Here is a 21,697-nt window from a genome sequence, read left to right on the forward strand (position 1 = left end):
ATTATATATACATTATACATTATATTATACTATATATAGTATAATATACATTATATTATACTATATATAGTATAATATACATTATATTATACTATATATTATACTAATTATATGAGATACATTATATTATACATTTCACTAGTGGCTTTGTTTTAGAATATAGCGGGGTGTGTGTGTGTGTGTGTGCGCGCGCGCGCGCGCGCGCGGTGGGGGTGCATTAGCGTGTTTTTGTACTCGAGTATAATGTCTTCTTCAAGCAAACAAGAAATATAACTCATATTAAAGAGTTAATCAAGTTGAAAGAATAAGCCTTCGAAAGTCATACTCCAAGAAAATCAAACAAAATCTGACTCGAATCTGCGGTTTCTACAAAGCTGAGAAATTTTTTGACGTAAACCGTGTGTCCGTAGTCTTTCGGGGAATGTAGTTCTCTTAGTGTGAAAATTCTTTCGAAGCAGACGCGCTCTCGTTTTTTAATAAGACTTCATATCCCAGGGGTCACTGCGGGTAGCCGGCGGTTGTGGGGACGCATTAGCTCACGCGGACAGTCTCTGGGAGTGCTGAGTCGAACATCCTCTGTGGCGTCTGGTCAGACAGAAACCGGCTGCTGGGTTTTACTTGAGTCGGAGATTAAACGGCACACTTGGAGTTGGGACGCTCTCCAGCATTGCCAGGGCTGACGGCGTCGTCGGGTTTCGGGAGGACGCTCGTGTGGCTCAACAACTGCGCAGCTCAAATCTCACGGCGGTGAAAATCCAACAACCACGATGGACCCGAGAGACACTGCCCCTGATTCCTGGGAACAAGAAGATGATGTGGAGGCCACGATCGACGGACAACTTGAATCAGCATTCACAACGCTAAATGTGAACGCTAAGCCATTTGTGCCCAATGTAAACGCCGCCGAGTTTGTTCCGGCTTTTGGCCTGAAAGCACACCCGGCAAACGTCGACTCTGCCGGTGAGTACAGGGGCACCACGGGGTTGCGTTAGCTAAGAGCTAGCAGTGGCTGGGCTGCTAGCTCATTAGCCGCTTTGCAGACACGCGTTCCGTGAAACGCGATAAACTAGCTGCTTTCCACGTTGTTCGGGTTATTAATCCTTCTCGTGGTAAGCTTTGCGCTTTGTAAGTTTTTCAACTTGTCACATCTAGCCGCCTCTTGTTCTGCAGCTTGTTAAATACTGTCATAACTGATTAAATAGTAACCACCCCAACCGGCGTTAGCTTGTTTCAGCCACCCGGCGGTAGCCAACTAGCATGGTCGTTAGCCGGCGTGCTTTTCACGTTTGAGTTTTGGGAACCTCGGTGTTTAGCGTCAGCGACGCCGTACAACCAAGAGATCAGTCATTCTGAGCAGTAACTGGAGCCGTACTGGCACTTTTCCCGGGAGTGTTTGCGGAAAGCTTAAACTCGTCACTGCGAACAAATTAGTAAGAGCGTGAGTATGAGTATGTGGCGTGACGTGGATGATCTGACGCACTCTGGAGACGATCACAGGAAAGCGTACATACACCACCTGCATCCATCCGCGGTGTGCCGCCCATATTGAGCCCCACACACGGGAACTAAAACAGTAAAACTGTTACAGGTTCTGTCGTCAGATGGCCTCTGAAGATACAATGAGAGCTACTTGTGGGGCACAAAGACGGTTCTGTTTTCTAATTAACTTTAAAACTCACATGCTCTTCTTTTAAGATTGTGGAACAAGCTCCATTAAGATTACATTAAACTTAAATGTAACCATTGTTTCTCTTTTAGTTGCTGTTGAAAAGATGTCCACCATGGAGATGTCAGAAAGTGCTGGTATGTATGAAGTAGGGCTGAACGATTATGGAAAATAATCTAATTGCGATTTTTTTGCCCCAATATTGCGATTGCGATGCGATATGCGATTATTTTTTAAGGTCTTTGTCTTCTGTATTATTAAACAAAGACAAGCAATACATCATATAGTATGGCCAATACTATATTACATTAATTTTAAACTGTTCTTTCCTGGAAGACAGACCTCTGTTATGATGACATGAGGTGATGCATGAATTGATGACTGACATTTTTATTTAACTTCTTCAATCACAACAGTATATTTGAACATACACAATAGTTTATTTTTAGCTTACAAACATCTGAGCATAAAGTGCTGACAAGGAACCCTGGTGTAAACATTAAAATGAAAGTCAGTACAATGTGCAGATTGCAGAAATATACATAAACAAAATCAGTGGCTTTACCACACTCAGTTTTTCGACATCTGTGAACTACTAGACAGTCATTCAATTAAAAAATAATATTAAATAAATAAAACTAATAAATAAAAAATACACACATCTTACTGATCTCTGCAGTCAGTAACATTACACATAAAGTGCAAACATAATAGCAATTGTATAAACACACACACAAACACGCCTTTAAAGTTTAAAGGCGTGAAATTGGACGGTCTAGCCTTCTGAATCAGAAGGCTAGTTCTGATTAGCGTCACCGCTGTCTCGGTGGAGTTTAATAAACTCGGCCGTCTGCTTCTTGCTATCTAAAATATAACCAGACACTGGTGTAAATTCTCGACTGTCTCATACTTCTGTTTAATAAGTTTTCTGTTTGACGTTTAGTCAGCTGTGTGAAAACCAAGGAGGAACCCACCCGGGGGATTAATAAAGTTTTATTTTATCTAATCTAATAACTTTAATCTCAGCCAAACCGATTTACTCACGAACAAACAAAACACTGAAAAAAGCCCAACAATAACATTTTTAGGTTGTCTAAGTGACTTATATATTACGTTTAACCCGAGCAGCGAAACTCCGCGGTGATCTGAAAATGATGTGCCGGGAGTTGTGCCGTTCTCAGCGACCCTCGAGCTCCCGGCTAGCTGTCGAGCTGGTGGGTAGCAGACGCCTCTGAAAACGTCAAAGCACTTTTGCAAATATGGGATATCTTGATAAACCGAGCAGATATTTGATGTTTACACAACTACTTTCTCGCCTGAAAATATGTTAAAAGTTTATTTTGTGACCCAGAAAGATTAGTATGAGTAATTTTAAAACTTAGTAGCGGCCGCCATTGTTGGAAACTGGAGTTTGGCTGGGCCGTGCTATGAATTCTGGGATATGGTAGTAATTTGGACAGCCTTCGGCGCGTCGCTGTGACGTAATTGGTCTACAAATGCGGCCTCAGGAGGATGCAGCCCATGAATTTGGACATGTCCAGAGTATAATTGCAGCCTTTGCGGTTAGAAAATTGCACTTGATCATGTCGCGATATTATCGCAAATGCGATATATCGTTCAGCCCTAGTATGAAGCGTGTTTGTGTGGGTCACTGGCTTCCCACTGTGGCACACAAATTGCGCACACACACTGCTACAGTGTTACATACAAGCGCTTACTGCCCGTGTTATTGTCCTGATATGTGCAGACTCTGGGTATGAAACCTTTGAGGATGCGCCAGTAGTCTTGGGGATGACTGTCTGTAGGCTGATTGGTTGAAAAGTGGGCCTGAACAGGAAAGGAAGTGTCAGCAGACTCGACCACAGAGAGAATTGAAGAGAGAAAAAAAAAAACCCTAAAAGATGAAAAATACAGTCAGTTGCCAGAGAAGAAACATGTGGTTTTTGTTTTTTACTCAGTGTCATTTCAACTCTTTGTATGTTGTAACTCTGCTGCTCTCCACTGATGGCAGAAGCAACAACAAGAGACTGCTTATTGCATGTGTTTCTGACACTGTCCCCTGGTTCTTGTGCATATAAGAGTAGCCCTTGTTTTTCACAAAATTGTGTGGGTGTAGGTTTTTGTACATGAAGTAGGTGATGGATACGGTTATTTTGTTACCTTGCTCTGAACTGAAAAGTAGCTTTGTCAAGCTAAGTGTGCCCAGTTGTGGTTTTTCAGGTAAGTTAATTTAATGTTAGATTTGTTGCCGAGATTAATCTTCATGTTTGTAGTGCTCCCAGTGTGCCTTACTCACACACACACACACACACTCACACACACACACACACACACACACCTCTATATGTGTGTGTGTATATATCTATCTATATATCAGGGGTGCAACAATACTCGTATCGATATTGAACCGTTCGATACAGTGCGTTCGGTTCGGTACGCATATGTATCGAACAATACAAAATTTTTAATTTATTTTATCAACTTTCCTTCTGACTATGCTGTCTGTGTTGAGCGCTCAGTGAATCTGCGCTCGACAGTGCAGCCTAGGCGGAGTAGTCGAACGCAGATTCACTGAGCACAGCGCAAGCTAGCGAGACAGAAGTTAAGCTCTCCTTGCAACATGGCAAATTGAACCTCCCCCACCCTCATTCAGATCTGGCGTTTGGAACTATTTTGGTTTTCATGTGAAGCATGACCCTGAAGGTAAGCGTGGACAAGGTACATGGACAAAAGTAAAATAAAACAGTATGTTGGATGTGCCACGCAATGCTCAATTACATTGGTGTGAACTAGTGTGTTAGCGCAGTTAGCTCGTTAACGTGTTGGCCGACTAGCCCCACGCACGGGGCGATCCGCGGTAGCTCGTTAACGGAGATTTGCCGTGTTGTGGCGTTAACGTCATTTCAACGAGATTAACGCTGACAGCACTAGTGGGAACACAACGAATATGACTGCACATTTACGCCGACAAACAACAAGCACGCATGCTACAAACTTTACCCGAGTCATTTAGACAGCCGTTAGCACCTGATTCTCCTTATGGGGACCTGATATGTTTAATATGCTGCTGAGAATATAGCCCAGAAGAAGCGGATAGCATAGCTTTTATTTTGGAAAGAGCCATTTCTCTGTAACAAACTCTTTTCCAAAGATGAGTGATTCCTCAATCAGATAAATTTATTATTTTTTTATTACTTTGTTGTTTCAGCAACATTAAATTTAAAAACTGTACTTTTGAGTTAAAATATATATTTATAATTTTAATAAATGACAAATTAAAAAGGCATGAACAGGTTTTTGTATCGAAAAAATATCGAACCGTGACACCAAAGTAATGAATCGAACTGTGAATTTATTTTTATATATATATATATATATATATATATATATATATATATAAATATAAAAAAAATACTTGTGTATGAGTACAATATTGACAATGACATTTATGCTGAATCAATCTCACACAGATTGATTCACACAGTTAGAACAGTTGGTTTCCTCTCCTTCACCTCGCAGCAGTGTTTGCTTCATGCATCTGCTACAGTGTGTTTCTTCCCGAGTACAGTGTTTGAGCAAACAGCAACTGACGTCTGTATTCAGTTGTAGATTAGCATCAGCTTGTCTTGTTTTTCATTGCTCTGTCATGTTCACTGGGAGTGTATTTCATTATCACTTTAGACACGCATGCAGAGATGTACTCTACATGAACATGTTTGATAGGCTCACATTGAATCCTCCAGTAACATCATTTGGCTTGTAGACTGACAAAGTATGTTTTTGATAAACCATATATAGATGAGGTGACCCTGAATGCTCCCTTAGTTGCACTGCAACAGGATTAGGCTGCTGGGGTTTCCCATGATGCACTTAGTGCATCTTCTTCAATCACCTTTTTTGCTCACTGTGTTTATATACCTATGCATTTAATCATTAATTCAAATTAATCTCAGACTCTTCCAGTGTCTTTTGTCTTGTCTCCCTCACCCCAACCAATCACAGCAGATGGCCCCGCCCCTCCCTGAGCCTGGTTCTGCTGGAGGTGTTTTCCTGTTAAAAGGGAGTTTTTCCTTCCCACTGTTGCCAAGTGCTTGCTAATAGGGGGTCACCGGAAATGTGTTTTGTTTTTTTTGTTTGTTTTTTTTTGTTTTTTGGGGGGGGGTTGTTTTGTATTTTTTTATTTATTTTTATCTGTAAGGGAACATCAACCCATTCTGAGTGGTCTTACATGTGAGCCTACACGTGGCTTTGCAGTCCATCTTTTATGTTGTAGGTGTTTTCTTCCACTCTGGAGCCCATTTAAGCACTTATGGTGCAAGACACGGGTACACCCTGGACAGGTCATTCATACTCGCATTCAGACTTGGGGCCAATTTAGAATCACCCGTTAACTTAACCCCACTAACTGCATGTCTTTGGACTAGAACAGGACGATGTGGCCAAAAATATTTGTCACAATATATATTTCAAAATTTGTGATAACGATATAACTGACGATATAATTGATGCAAGACAAAATACAACTCCACATCTTTACTAGCACAAAGAAAACCCATCCATTTATTGTCACTTAAACAAGCAGCTGTTTTTATGTACATTAAAGCTTTATAAAAATGTAACAGTGCAAATGCAAATTCCTTGCTGAAAGTTTAACCAAAAGGCATTTCCAGTGGAAATGGGCTGACATATCCTGAGCATAACCATGTATAATATCCACTGAAGTTAAAAAGAGGTGCTTTGCAACATTAAACTGCAGTGTGCCAAATAAAAAAGTCAAATATGTATTTCTCGGACCATAAGGTGCACGGGATTATAAGACACATCAAGCGAAACAAAGCAGTCAGATAAATCAAACTTTATTCAACTCATTCTTCTTGCTTCCTCCATTTCTGTCCCATCGATTCATTAATGCTGTATTCTATCACAGCTGCTCTATTCCCATGTTGTTGCAGTATATTAATGACTAACCTTGTATGGTGGATGGATTATCTTAGTTGTTCTCCTGACTGAAGTTTGGTCCGTTTACAGCATCCTGCCATGCGATTGCATTTGTCTCTAACCATCAGGAACCTTCACGTTAACTTTTATAAGTGGAAAAGTGTTAGCGTTCATCCTCCAGCTTCACTGTTTATGCTAACACAGCTGTGTCGCTAGCGATCACGTAGCACATCATTATATACCAGCTAGCCCAACTTCAGTAACCCTACAAACATCACTGCTGTTTAGTTTCCTGTCTTCATTTATGTTGGAAGTGATAGCAGAGCTGTACGTTTGATTTTTTTTCAGAAATCTCTCAGTCAGAACATGCTACATCATGTTTAGGTGGAAACCAGCGAGCTAACTTCTAACTCTGTTAAATGTAATAAATCCTGTTTTCATGGATGTCTGGATGTTAAACGTAATTGTTACACCTGGTAAAGCAGCAACGCTGATCATTCTGTTAAAGATGAAAGAATTTAGACAATTTTTAACTCTCAGTGAGAGGGCGGAGTTTAGGTCCCAGATTACTCTGATTTACGAGCACCTTAGTCAGACAAATACGGCAATAACGACGGCCACTTGTATGTTCTACAAAAAAAATGTGCTGTGTTGTGTATCTGACAGACAAACACCAAACCAGTTCCACACCACTGAAGTTGCAGCATTTTTACAAACAAGTTCTGGTTCATCCGTTTCACTCAATGATCCGCTTTCTCCCTTCTCATTCTCAGTCGCTGCCATGCTTTTTCGGCCATGTGCGTATGAAAACAGGCACTGCGCATGTGCGTTTTATCGTTATATTTTATTTTCTTATTGTTGCCCAGCATTGTACCGGTGTTACCGTGAATGGTATAATATGGCCCAGCCCTACTTTGGACTATGGGAAGCAGCCGGAGAGGACCCACACATGCACAGGGAGAACATGCAAATTCCACAAAGAAAGGCCCTAACCAGGTGGTGGACTCAAACCCAGAACTTTCTTGCTGTGAGGCAGTGGTGCAAACCACTGTTCCACCTTGATTGGTTTTATTTTATTTCCCCGTCGTTTTTAATTATGTTTTTTATCGCTGCCTTGTTCAGGCCCACTTTCCAGCCTGTCAACAATTGACCTGGCCACATCATCCACGCCAAGTGATGCACCGTTGATTCTTTGGGGGACTGCACATAAATATGGTGGTTAGGACTCGCCTACACCGTACTGTCCACACACAGTACAGTGAATCTTGAAGTCGTGGTGCTTGTTGACTGTACACATGGGGCAGTGAGTGAGGGCATGCAGAAATCTGTAGTGTTTGGTGCAAAGATTTTTCTGTTTATTTAGATCCATTGGTTGTACTCAGCTGTTCTGGAAATGTGAACATCTCCCATTACACTGTATTTATTCACGGTGCTGACACCTGTGCTAAATTTTAGGGACGTTCCTTGTAACTAGTCGTTTAAATGGGCAGAGTTCAGAGATATAACAGGAATGAATACTTGCTGTTGGCTCACCTGGTGTCTGTAAAGGACTAAGTATTAGGCAGCCGTGCGGACACAGACCCTCACAGTTCTGAAATTTTGCATCACAAGACGTGGAAATTGTAACCGAGGCTTGTGGCTCGCCTTCATCTTGGTCAAACACAGCTTGTGTTTGTGTCTGCACACACCTGAAGGTCACTGAGAATAAAGGAAGGACACATGGTAGGCATGCTGGTGTTGTAAACAAGGTTTCTACAACTTCAGTTCCAAAAATCTTGGGATGGTGTGTGTGTGTGTGTGCGTGTGTGCAAGGAAAATAGTTGATCTGACAATCTCCTATTCAAATATCATTCACAGTAGAACATAGAAAACATGAAATATCTAAACTGAGGTATTTTATTTCATTAAAAAACAAATAAGCTCATGTTGAATTTGATGGCAGCAGCACGTTTCAAGAAGATGGGTCAGGGCAACAAGGAGCTGGAAAAGTGTTACTCATAAGAAACACTCGGAGGAACAAACTGTGGAGCAATTTCAAATTTTCCTCAGCATAAAATGTGAAACTTGAATCAACATCTATAGTCGATAAGATCATTAGAAGGTTCAATCTTTGTGTGCAGGGACGAAGCTTCGGGCAGCACTGCATTAAAAATGGGCACGGCTTCAGAAATCCCTGCCTGTGAACATGGCTCACCGTGCTGTCCACACATGTAGCTTAAAGCCAGACGTGAACATCACCCACAAACACTGCTGTCTGCAGGACGTTGGTCTGTGAAGCACTGCAGAGCCATCCTAGCTGCTTTATTGCAATAAAAAAGAACTGGGTCAGTTCTTGGTAGCTCTTGTGAGTTGATTAAAGTCGTCATTAAAATAGTGAGCGAACTATGAACCAGTCCTAGAAATGGTGATTGGCATGTTTGGGTCATAATGTATGACATTGCTTCAGGGACATGTTAATAGCAGGTCTCTATTTCTGTGAGGAACACGAATATGAACATAGATACTCCATTTTTCAATGTTATTTTATTCTTAGCTTTAAGAAGAATTTCCAACTGAGGTTGGCCAGGCAGGTTATTCAGCGTATGAGTACAAACGATTGTACATTGGACACCTTGTTAGCACTTCTGTCATACAGTACATGAGGAGATGACAAACTTGTACCTAACATCTCACAGTATGGCTTCTTCTCTTTTACTTTGGCAACAACACAGTGATGACTGCAGCTTACAGTAAACATGGTCTTTAAGCCGTTGCACAGGTTAGCACCCTCATACCTTTCTGATCTTTTAAATTAATACACTCCTGCAACATGACTGAGGTCTGCAGATCAAATGCTCCTGGCTGTCCCAAGGTCCAGGTTAAAGCACAGAGGAGATCAGGCCTTTGCTGTGACTGCTCCTTGTGGAACAAACTGTCACATCAGGTCCTCCCCAACATCAGACACTTTCAAAACCTGTCTGAAAACCCTCTTTTATTCCTTGGCTGTTAAGTGAATGAATGAGTTTGTACTTTTGTCTCATTTCTTACTCAAACCTTCTCATTTTATGCTTTTTGTTTTTATCTCTTTTGATTATCTTAAAAGTACAGCGTTGCCTTGGTCAACAGTTGCTGTTTAATTGCGCTATATACAGGGAGTGCAGAATTATTAGGCAAGTTGTATTTTTGAGGAATAAATTTATTATTGAACAACAACCATGTTCTCAATGAACCCAAAAAACTCATTAATATCAAAGCTGAATGTTTTTGGAAGTAGTTTTTAGTTTTAGCTATTTTAGGGGGGTATCTGTGTGTGCAGGTGACTATTACTGTGCATAATTATTAAGCAACTTAACAAAAACAAATATATACCCATTTCAATGATTTATTTTTACCAGTGAAACCAATATAACATCTCCACATTCACAAATATACATTTCTGACATTCAAAAACAAAACAAAAACAAATCAGCGACCAATATAGCCACCTTTCTTTGCAAGGACACTCAAAAGCCTGCCATCCATGGATTCTGTCAGTGTTTTGATCTGTTCACCATCAACATTGCGTGCAGCAGCAACCACAGCCTCCCAGACACTGTTCAGAGAGGTGTACTGTTTTCCCTCCTTGTAAATCTCACATTTGATGATGGACCACAGGTTCTCAATGGGGTTCAGATCAGGTGAACAAGGAGGCCATGTCATTAGTTTTTCTTCTTTTATACCCTTTCTTGCCAGCCACGCTGTGGAGTACTTGGACGCGTGTGATGGAGCATTGTCCTGCATGAAAATCATGTTTTTCTTGAAGGATGCAGACTTCTTCCTGTACCACTGCTTGAAGAAGGTGTCTTCCAGAAACTGGCAGTAGGACTGGGAGTTGAGCTTGACTCCATCCTCAACCCGAAAAGGCCCCACAAGCTCATCTTTGGTGATACCAGCCCAAACCAGTACTCCACCTCCACCTTGCTGGCGTCTGAGTGGGACTGGAGCTCTCAGCCCTTTACCAATCCAGCCACGGGCCCATCCATCTGGCCCATCAAGACTCACTCTCATTTCATCAGTCCATAAAACCTTAGAAAAACCAGTCTTGAGATATTTCTTGGCCCAGTCTTGACGTTTCAGCTTGTGTGTCTTGTTCAGTGGTGGTCGTCTTTCAGCCTTTCTTACCTTGGCCATGTCTCTGAGTATTGCACACCTTGTGCTTTTGGGCACTCCAGTGATGTTGCAGCTCTGAAATATGGCCAAACTGGTGGCAAGTGGCATCTTGGCAGCTGCACGCTTGACTTTTCTCAGTTCATGGGCAGTTATTTTGCACCTTGGTTTTTCCACACGCTTCTTGCGACCCTGTTGACTATTTTGAATGAAACGCTTGATTGTTCGATGATCACGCTTCAGAAGCTTTGCAATTTTGAGACTGCTGCATCCCTCTGCAAGATATCTCACTATTTTTGACTTTTCTGAGCCTGTCAAGTCCTTCTTTTGACCCATTTTGCCAAAGGAAAGGACGTTGCCTAATAATTATGCACACCTGATATAGGGTGTTGATGTCATTAGACCACACCCCTTCTCATTACAGAGATGCACATCACCTAATATGCTTAATTGGTAGTAGGCTTTCGAGCCTATACAGCTTGGAGTAAGACAACATGCATGAAGAGGATGATGTGGACAAAATTCTCATTTGCCTAATAATTCTGCACTCCCTGTAAAGAACTTTGACTTCTTGTGCAAATGCCTTAAGAGAGCCTTTGAGTGGCACAAGGCAGAGAAAGTAATGGTGGTGGAAGTGAGAAATGCTCTTTATTTTCATTTTTAAAATGAGCATAAAAAAAAAAAGATGTGCTTTGTTTGTCCGTGCAGCGCCCGTGGAAAATGGTGATGCAGAAATGACCGCAGAGGAGCCATGGGACCAGAAAGAAGTAGAACCCAGCGAGGAAGAGCCAGGAGGCGGCGTGTGCGTGGACCGGGGGCCAGAAGTGCCAGACGAGACCGCTCCAGAGATGATGGAGGAGGAAGAGGAGGTGCTCGTGCCCAAGGTTCCACCCACACAGCCGGATGCCCCCAAAAAGGAACACATCAATGTGGTGTTCATTGGACATGTAGGTTAGTGGAAAGTCTCGTTTGCTGTTTTGAGTTAGCATGTGTGAGTGTGACCGGCACGCATAACAACGACGGCTTTGAGATTTTTGTCCAAACATTTAGTTTGTTGGGGCTGTTTTCACTGGTGTATTAGGGCTCCGGTTGTACCCGCTCTGGTTGTTATTTACAAACTAAATCGCACACTTAGTTTCGTACGCACATCAGGTATGGTAAAAATGGGTTTATTACGTGGAAGGTGTAGGTTAGCTGATTAATATATGCTGCTTTTCCAGATGCTGGCAAGTCGACCATTGGAGGACAAATCATGTGAGTAGTAGTCTCCTTTTTTCTTTAGGTGAGTGAAGTTGCTTCCATCACATCGTGCCTTTGACATGTTCCTTTCATGTACCACAGGTATCTGACTGGCATGGTAGACAAGAGGACCTTAGAGAAATATGAAAGAGAAGCCAAGGAAAAGAACCGGGAAACCTGGTGAGTGGATGGTCTGCTGTGTCTGCATCAACATGGTGGTGTTGTGTGTCGAGCACATCGTAGAAACTGACTTGCTGAGAGTGACCACGAACACAGTAGCACTTTGTCTCAGGTTGTTTTTTTATTTATTGAAACTATCTTCAGGTACCTGTCTTGGGCTTTGGACACCAACCAGGAGGAGAGGGACAAAGGCAAGACGGTGGAGGTTGGCCGAGCATACTTTGAGACAGAAAAGAAGCACTTTACCATCTTAGATGCTCCAGGTCACAAGAGCTTTGTGCCCAATATGATCGGAGGCGCATCACAAGCAGACCTGGCTGTGCTGGTGAGTCCAGGAAATGAGCAGTGTTACTGAACTTACCCCCGAGAAAAACACCAGAAAGTACAATTGTAATGAATTCCCTGTAGTTTACCTTTGAAATCAAATGCAGACGCTTGAGTGTATGTCAGTGCAGCTTAACGCTAAACTGGAAGTCGGCGTGTAAGTCTGCTACAGAGAGCTGTTGGTTTAGAGTGTGTGTGTGTGTGTGTTACAAGGACTAATAGTATAGCTGAGACCACTAACTGCGCTGATTGAGGGTCTTTACGTGTACCAAAGGGATGCAGCTGCTCCTAACAGGAGCATATCACTGTGCGCTTCATAGTGAGCAGGCTTACACGTATGAGACTTGCTGCGCTCAATCGTACTCAGCTGGTTTAAAGAACGCCCTGAAGAGCACTGTAGCTCTTGTACTGCTCTGAGTAAATGAGAGGAAGAAAATCATTGCTGTGTATGTAATAGGGGCAAATGATACCACAGTGATGACGACGTCAGTTTTATAAATGCTGCTGTTTGCAGGCAGTATTTATTAGTAAGTGAAGGGCTTTCTTCACCCTGCTGATGACGCACTACATTCAAAGTGTGAGTCAACTAAAACACAACATAGTTCAGCAATAGGGCTGCTCAATTAATCGAATTTTAATCTCGATTACGATCTGGGCTTTCAACGATCATTAAAAATGACTGAGCCGATTATTAGCCCCTCCCTCGTGCTTTACTCTCGCGCTGCTCCGTGTGGCAAATCGAGCGCACCTCTCTGCATTTCGAACATACGTCACAACAATTAAGAGCAGCGGTCTCCAACCTTTTTTTGCACCACGGACCGGTTTATGCCCGACAACATTTTCATGGACCGGCCTTTAAGGTGTCGCGGATAAATACAACAAAATAAAACTAGTACCGGTACCGAAAAAAGAAGATTTATTCATAACACACATGAAAAGATCCAGGAAAACAGAGTAAACGATAAAAGCGATAACAAAATAACACTGAAAACCGATAAAAACCCTGAAAACCAGACATTTCACACCTGAGCCTCAACGCTCGCGGCCCGGTACCGGTCCGAGGCCCGGGGGTTGGGGACCGCTGATTAAGAGGACCCGAGGGAAGCTCGGAAAGCTAAGCAGAAGTTATTTGGAGAGGAGAGTGACTGCTGTTGGTTGAAAAGAGGTTAAAAAAAACTTCAGTGGTGTGGAAACATTATGGGTTCAGTCAGACGTGGATCAAGTGGACACAGTGTGTAAACTTTGCTACAATGTAGCTGCACCACAGAGCAACACTGCAAAGCTCACTAAACATAGATGTTTACATTTTTCATTTATTTTTATATTGCAAACATTTGCACTGTTATCAGTATTTGCACTGTTCTATATTATTTTTTGACAATCTTTAAAGTCATCATTCAACACATTGTTATTGTTAAATAAATATCGTCAAATAATCGAGATCTCAATGTCAGTGAAAATAATTGTGATCATCATTTTTGCCATAATCGAGCAGCAGATGTTTTCTGAGAATTTGGAGTAAAAGTATAACACAACTGCGTAACATGGCAGTTTAACAATAACTAAAGGAAGTTAACACTGTAACTCATTAGAAGTTGAGGTGTTATCACATACTAAAGCTGGAAACTTTTCTGCCTGAGTTTTTTAGCCAGCTGTCCTGTTTTCCCGTTCATCGTGGGCTCTTCCTGTCAGGCAGCAGCTGGTGATCCTTGCTTGAGTTATTTGTTTGCTCCTGGTTGCACATCATCAGCTAACTCTTCCTTGCAATGCCTTCACACCCTGCCTGTGTTTTTGCCTCAGGTGAAGAGTTTGGTTCCATCTTTATTCAGTATAACAAACCTCTCAAAAACATCTGTGTCCATAGTTGTTCGTACACACTCCCTCTATAGTGTTTATGAAGGAGTATCTGTGCTTAACATACTTTCCCTCCAAGTGCTCCAAAGTATGACAGGATTGAAAAAACGACACTACTAGTTACTGAACCCTTTAAACTTGGACAAAGTTAAAAGTATAAAAATGTCAGTGCTCAGAATTATTCATGTTCATAACCCTGTGGTGAGCTGCTCAGTGTGTGCTGTCCTTACCATGTGACAGCTGGGATAGGCTAAGCTCTAACGTCTTTATTGTTTTGTTGTTAATGCATTTGTGTTATCTGTTTCATGACGTTACACCAGGCTGTAGCACAAAGTGAGTGAGTGTTTTGTCCCACAGGTGATATCTGCCAGGAAAGGTGAATTTGAAACCGGCTTTGAGAAAGGTGGACAGACACGGGAGCATGCCATGTTGGCCAAAACAGCCGGAGTCAAGCACCTGATAGTTCTGGTGAATAAAATGGATGATCCTACAGTCAACTGGAGCCTGGAAAGGTTTGGACACTGAACAGCAGCTAAAGTCTGCATGTATACATATACACACATGTCTTTGACTGGCTTACACTGTAATCTGTAATTAGAGCATTAGTGGGTTTACTTTTATTAATAACAATAGTAATGTTTAACACTGTCCTGAGTCGTCTCATGCAGCGATTACTGGGAATCCAAATTCTCTGTTCTGCTGGCCTCTACATGCTGTTTCAGTTTTACTTCAATAGGAGTTTGAAATAAATGCTTGTTTATTGTGGGAGACTGAATCAGAGGTTAATTCCACTCATCCTGTCAGCATTTGACCTCACTGGTGCTGCACATGCCACATTGTCCTCCACCCACTGCTGATACATGTGGTGGTCACTTTGTGTCATGCTGCTGTCCTTTGAAGAGGTTTACATCCACCCTGTCTGAACCCGCAGGTACGAAGAGTGTAAGGAGAAACTGGTGCCATTTTTAAAGAAAGTGGGCTTCAATCCAAAGAAAGATGTCCACTTTATGCCGTGCTCCGGGCTGACAGGAGCCAACCTGAAGGAGCCCGCCAACATGTGCTCGTGGTACACGTAAGTATTGCTGTGTTCCTTTTTGCACCTGTGGCGACTGAAGAGATCAGGCAAACGAGTTAAACACGAGGAATCGTTTTTGTTTTATATTGCAGAGGTCTACCTTTTATTCCACACTTGGACAGTTTGCCAAATTTTAACAGATCAAGTGACGGTCCTGTAAGATTGCCGATCGTAGACAAATACAAGGTAAGGGTCTTTCTCATTTGCACATCTAAAAGCTGCATTACAGTTTAGCATGATTAGATTTAACCAAGAAAATTGGTTAATTCTACGAAAGGGTGGAGCTTTTGACAAAGGTTAACAAACCAAACGGGGAAAGTTTTTATGTTTGTGCGTTGATACAAACTACATGTTCTACGTGACACAGACTGCGTGTAATCTTGACGGGGCGTTGTGAGCCCCTGCAGCATGATGTCATGCAGCGTATACAAACCAGAAACCTAAAATCTGAACAGTTACTGATTAGCTGGTTAAAGATTGACTCTGAATCGGAGCACTTCCTCTTAGCCGTCTCTGCTCTGCACAGAGTTGAAGGAGCGTGCCATCTCCCAGCATTGAAACATCATCTCAGCATGAAGTCTGACAGGCACATATGCGCTGCAACCCTGAGCTTTCCTAGACATTTGCTGACAGAAATATTAAAACATGAATGTCCGATGGAGTCCACACTGAGATTGACCGGCCTCCAGATCGTCCCAGTGTGTCTGGCATATGATAGTCTGATGCTCTCATGGCGAGTGAGTGGCCACCTCTCGTCACAGCCGCTCTTTCTAATCGTTTGCTGCCACATTGAACTTGGACATGATGTCCTGCTGCGGTGGAAGTGGAGACTTGGTCAGACTGATAGATGCACAGATTCTCTCTCAGCTGCTCTGTAACACTCTTTGTCTCCACCAGGACATGGGCACTGTGATTCTGGGCAAACTGGAGTCTGGCTCCATCAGTAAAGCACAGCAGCTGGTCATGATGCCAAACAGGGTAAGAGATCTTCTTCCATAAGCCGGAGCCAGGTTAGATTATTGCTGCTGCTCACTGGCTGTTTGCCTGTAGTTAAAATTAGAATTAGAAGCATGTATTCAGATGTAATAGGCTGCATGAAACTAACTGGTATAGAGTTCTTAAGGAAAACAAACTAGTGATATCCCATGTAGGTCCTTGCCAGTGTCACCTGTTTTGGTGTGGGGATGTGGATACACGTCTCTGTTCTGTCTCTTTATATGTGCAGCATGTGGTGGAAGTGTTGAGTCTGCTCTCTGATGACGTGGAGACGGACGACGCAGAGCCAGGTGAAAATCTCAAGCTGCGACTGAAAGGCATAGAGGAGGAGGAGATCCTCCCGGGCTTCATTCTGTGCAATGCAGAGAACCTGTGCCACTCAGGGCGCACGTTTGACGCGCAGGTTAGTGCACGTGGACGCTCTGCTGGTATTACAGGGCCCATCGACACAACATTCACAGCAAAACGCTACGTCCACGATGATTGAGCATGCATCGAGACAACGTGCACAGCAGCTGTTCACGTGGTCCGCAATGAATCTCAGGCTTGATGCCACAAGACAGTTGTTGATGTTAACAGTGAGAAAATGTTGTATGGGCAGCCTTATCCTGATCACCGGAACTCTTTCCTCTGCAGATTGTCATCATTGAACACAAATCCATCATCTGTCCAGGTTACAATGCAGTCCTTCACATTCACACCTGCATTGAAGAAGTGCAAATTACGGTAAAACCTGATGCCAGATTCACTTTCTCGATGGTCTTGAGCCCCGACTCATTTCTTTATATTTAAAATATGGTCTGGATCAGGAGCTCTCCAGGCTGATGGAACGTCTTTCAAAGTTGTGGACATTGGCTGCTTTTTCACTCAGTGTAAATACCTGACCGTTTTCACAGGATTTGTTTTTGCTTAAGCCGTTTAACACTGACCTATGAATCATTCAAGCATAACAAAGATTCTGTATCAACACAAACACCAGTGTAGTGGCCTCACAAAACGGGCAACTCACCAAGGAACCAATTTGGGCCTATTTAGCCTCCTTTTCATTAGTACCTACTCGGATCGATTTCAGGATTTTTCCAGTTGTACCTGTTTGGCCAGAGTTCCAATCGATCCAAAGAGGTACTAACATGCGATGTCATCAGACTGCACGCCACCAATTGGCTGGTCAGTGGCGTCACTGACCGCTCACAAGCCATGAAAGCATCTCGTTCACGAAAATCCAAACCGCCATTTTTTTTATTCTTTAAACCAGGCAACAAGAGAACTGGCTACAAAAAATAACACGAGGTCCTCAAGTGTGACAAAAAGCCACAGACCGGGATCACACCGGCCGTGTTGCTATAACGACAACTACGCACATTAGGTGGTACTCGATTGTAACAGGTAACTGTCAGTCTGAGTTGGGTAAAGGCGAGTGATCTGAGCAGGTACTAATGGAAAAGGGGCTTTTCTTACTAGCAGTCTTTAAAAAACCAAAACCCCACATAATCTGTTTCATTATGAAGAAGGCCAAAGACAGCACGGTTAGACAGGCTAACAAGGTGATCCCCAAACAGCTGTCAGCTGAGAGCTTGTTGTAAAAAAAAAAACAAAACTGTTGTCAGAGTTCAGGAGGGAGGTACAGCAGTGATGTTGGTTCGGGCTGCACTGGAGATCTGATCAAAGTTATTGGAATTGAAAAAAGTACCTTCAGATTGGCAGCAGCAGTGATCCCAGACACACTGTCAGTGCAGCAAAAGCATAATTAAGCCAAAACACACAGTGGAAAACCATCGGTTATGGACTGGCCTTCCCAGAGCCCAGAATCCAACTTTATTGAGGAAGTGTGGGATCATCTTGACAGAGAACAGGGAAAAAGGCAGAAACGTCCAAAGAAGAGCTTTCAATGTCCTTCAAAAAGTCTGGGAAACTGTTCTTGAACATAAGAAATGACAGAGCTGCCTCAGAGTGCATGTGCTAAAGAGTAAAGGTGCTCACACCAAATATTCACTTACATTCACTGAAATTCTGCAGTGTGTTTGCAAGCGTTTGTCTTTATCCTAGCAAAATCTAAATGAGTGGTGGCTCAAGACTTTTGGACCATATATCTTAATCTGTCCGAATGTTATACATTTGGTTTAAGATTGCTACAAATCCACATATGCTGCTTGGGTGCAGGCCTTAATCTGTCTGGTAGACAAGAAGACAGGAGAGAAGAGCAAGACACGACCACGGTTTGTGAAACAGGACCAGGTGTGCATCGCCCGTCTGCGCACAGCAGGGACCATCTGCCTCGAGACATTTAAAGACTTCCCTCAGATGGGACGGTTCACCTTACGGGATGAAGGTGTGTGTGCATATATATCTATCGTTCTATCTGTCTGATAATGTAGACGGTAACGAGAAAATCACTGCAGCTTGTGACCAGATCGAAGTCATTTTAATGATTGAACGGTCTACAGTTGTAACTGAACACAGTCCCAGTAGATGCAGTTCAACAGTGTTGAACAGCAGATTAGGTTCCAGCTGATACAAACACATTGCAATTGGAAAATCAAAGACACAAACTGTGCTGCTGTTACTGCACAGCTGGCCTTCATTCAGATACAACTCAGTATATGATCTCAGTAGAACCATACCACACTACAGAACACTGTCATTTAAAACATTAAAGAAAGGAATCTCTTTTTTTTAAGTCAAACTTTGAACACACATGGTGATCTGTGTCGGCAGAGAGAGAGCTTTGTTTGTTAATTGAAACCTTTGACTTTAGTCTCAGCTAACCTGGCTTTCTGGGCTGTAGAGTCTGTGGGATTAAGACAAAGAACTTTTAAACTAGGCCTTAAGCAGCCCTTCAGTTCAACCACTGTCTGAAAGACCTTTTATGGCGACGTCATCACCAAACAGATGGAGTCGGGCACGCTGGTTTGTCCTCATTGGGTTGGGCACACTGAGTGGCACAATCGGTTCATGTCTGCAACATGTAATCGGCACTACGTTATGCAATAAAACACTTTTCACCACATGCACCCCAACAGGTGCATCACAAACGTAAGTGATTGGGAGTCCTGGCATTCCCTGATACGTCTGCAGGAAAACTAAATTGATATGTGCAAAATAAGTTTCAGAGAGAGACGGTTTTTTTTCTCCCCCCCTCACATCTATGAAGTGAAGCTCATTTGGGGGTGTGTGTCTCTCCCCTCCCCCTGCAGACAGGCTGGCGGATGTTCCTGCTCATGCTTCAGAGAGAAACTGTGGTGTGATGTGCTAGTGACAACCAGCTATGTGGTAAACTGGTTGGATGTGCACAGAAAACCGCTATTTTATTGCTGATTGCGTCGTGCAGACATCAGCTCTGCCATCTGATTTACTGCTTGGTCCAACGAGGATAAATCGGGTGTCCCACTTCAGGGTGTGGGTTCGGTGATGCAGCTCAATCTGCATCCATAAAAGGCTCTGTTGTAAGCAGCTGGTTTAAAGACTCATCAACAGTCATGCTCGTTTTTACTATTCGACTCGCAGCACAGTACACAGGTGTACAGATATACAGAGCATCTGTACTCGCAGTCAGCCCTGTGTGCATGAGGCAGCCACATTAGGATTTCTGCTTGCCTCAATGTCACTCACAGCAGGAATTACTTGCATGTATATGGAACTCATTTTTCCCGGTCTGAGCATCCTACATATAATGAAGCAGAACTCCAATAGCAGAGCCGTGTTAGGACTCACGCAATATTGAGGAGTGTTTTCTTTGTTGGTGTATGTTCCAGGGAAGACCATCGCGATCGGAAAAGTGCTGAAGCTGGTGGCTGAGCGGGACTGAAGATTGACGGCGAGTCTAAGAGTCTGAGTGAGGAGGAGCAGGCGGAGCTTGGTCTTAACCCGCCCACACTGTTATCAGTGGTGACAGCGCCTCCCTGCACGCCCCCTTTCTGCGTGCTGAAGATCAGCTTCAGAAAAAGAAACTCATGTGAAAAAGAAACATGTTTTTAAGCAAATGACAAACCAAGATGATGTCCACACGAGTCGGCTTTCTCATATTGAGAGCTCAGCTATGCCATTCTGGGTTAGCCCTCCCTCCACCTCCCCCACCTCCTTACTCTGGTCTGCTTATCATACATGATTTTTTTTTTTTCCCCTCCACTTTTTTTCTTTCCATAAATGACAAATGGCAGAATTTATATCTGAAAACAGATGTGGACCAGGATTCTGCTCGGAGTGTAAAATGATTTTCACAGTAACTTGCAAAGGAAATTGAAAGAACTAAACAGTTGAAACCAAATGTTGATCTTGGGTGTACATGTTTCCCTCTGCTTTTACCCAGTTTTTGGTTTCTCATGTGGCGTTCTGGCAGTGTGCTTGAGCGTGTTCAAATGTTATCAAAGCAAACAAGTATGACAATAAAACCATAAATTGGGGAAAACTAAGCTTGTTTGTCAGGTGTTCAGCATCTTTGCTATTGCTTGACTGAAACTGCTTTGAAAGTGTATATAGATAGAAAGATTTTATTTTGTTTAATTACTGCAACGTGCAACACAAATCGACTCCTGTGGACCGAAACGTAGTCAGTGCTTCCAGTATGTACACAATGTGAACACAAAGCTCTGGGAATGTCGATGTGAAGGCTTGTCTGTTAAATTTGAGTTCGTATCATGGATAACGGACGGATTTAAAAGCTGAACAGGCCTCTGCTGTTTGGCCTTAGCCATGGCTAAGTTTGTGTAGAAGAGTGAAATAACCTCCTCTTGTGAGTGTGCAGAATTCCTGGGTTAATATAGAAGCTTGTGATGGAACAGAATAGAATATGCCTTTACTGTCATTGTATGTGTACACCCAGATTGTCTGCTCCACCAACTGTGCAGGTATAAAATATAAAAAGTAAGACAAAGGAGCAAGAGACACAAGAACACGTTGGAAAGTAGAGTGGATCTGGGCTGGGGGGGCGGGGGTCTGGAGGTGTGGGACCTCAGTGAGCTGTGGTGGGTGAGTACATTTAGCATTTTTAACCAGTCGCAAATCAGTCTTTGATTTTGATGCTTGTTTTAAAATCAGAATTCCCAAGAAATGATTCATCTTTGGAGATCAGCTTCATAGTTCAGTCTTCAAAGTGTATTTTTAATCACGAGGTTTTAATCCAGCAACATGAATGTTGGTGCTGCCCTTATGAAGCACAGTGGTAATGACAGTAGGTCACAGGAGACTTTAAAGATTGCAAAATTAAGATTCAATGCAGCGACTGTGTTTACAGAGAGTGAAGAAGAAACGCTCAGTACATCATAGGAAGGCCCCAGCAGCCTATCGCAGCAGGGATGGTCGCC

General features: G+C 42.8%; 1 protein-coding gene across 2 annotated transcripts; it reads left to right on the forward strand.

The window, feature by feature from the left end:
- The first annotated feature begins 482 nt into the window (after positions 1-482).
- On the forward strand, positions 483-20,802 carry gspt1l (G1 to S phase transition 1, like). Of its 2 annotated transcripts, XM_085270018.1 has the most exons (14): positions 485-960; positions 1,759-1,803; positions 11,438-11,680; positions 11,950-11,983; positions 12,071-12,148; positions 12,293-12,473; positions 14,684-14,838; positions 15,258-15,398; positions 15,494-15,587; positions 16,299-16,379; positions 16,627-16,800; positions 17,034-17,123; positions 18,558-18,726; positions 20,150-20,802. In XM_085270018.1, exons 1-14 carry the CDS (start codon positions 768-770, stop codon positions 20,200-20,202), a joined length of 1,731 nt encoding a protein of 576 aa, XP_085126144.1. In that variant the 5' UTR covers positions 485-767; the 3' UTR covers positions 20,203-20,802. The 2 variants fall into 2 exon arrangements, with proteins under 2 accessions (XP_085126145.1, XP_085126144.1); XM_085270019.1 differs by lacking the exon at positions 1,759-1,803 and having other exon boundaries at positions 483-960.
- The last annotated feature ends 895 nt before the right edge of the window (positions 20,803-21,697 follow it).

The sequence above is a fragment of the Mchenga conophoros genome, linkage group LG4, assembly GCF_057382185.1.
Source record: "Mchenga conophoros isolate Kocher_MC1m ecotype Shallow Benthic linkage group LG4, M_conophoros_male_GT1.1, whole genome shotgun sequence".
Lineage (NCBI taxonomy): Eukaryota > Metazoa > Chordata > Actinopteri > Cichliformes > Cichlidae > Mchenga > Mchenga conophoros.

Bases quoted from the DNA above. Each gene is read 5' to 3' on its own strand.
- gspt1l (XM_085270018.1), top strand. From the start codon at position 768: ATGGACCCGAGAGACACTGCCCCTGATTCCTGGGAACAAGAAGATGAT. The intron at 14,839-15,257 runs GTTTGGACACTG...CTGAACCCGCAG, and splicing joins GTCAACTGGAGCCTGGAAAG to GTACGAAGAGTGTAAGGAGA. The intron at 15,588-16,298 runs GTAAGGGTCTTT...TGTCTCCACCAG, and splicing joins CGATCGTAGACAAATACAAG to GACATGGGCACTGTGATTCT.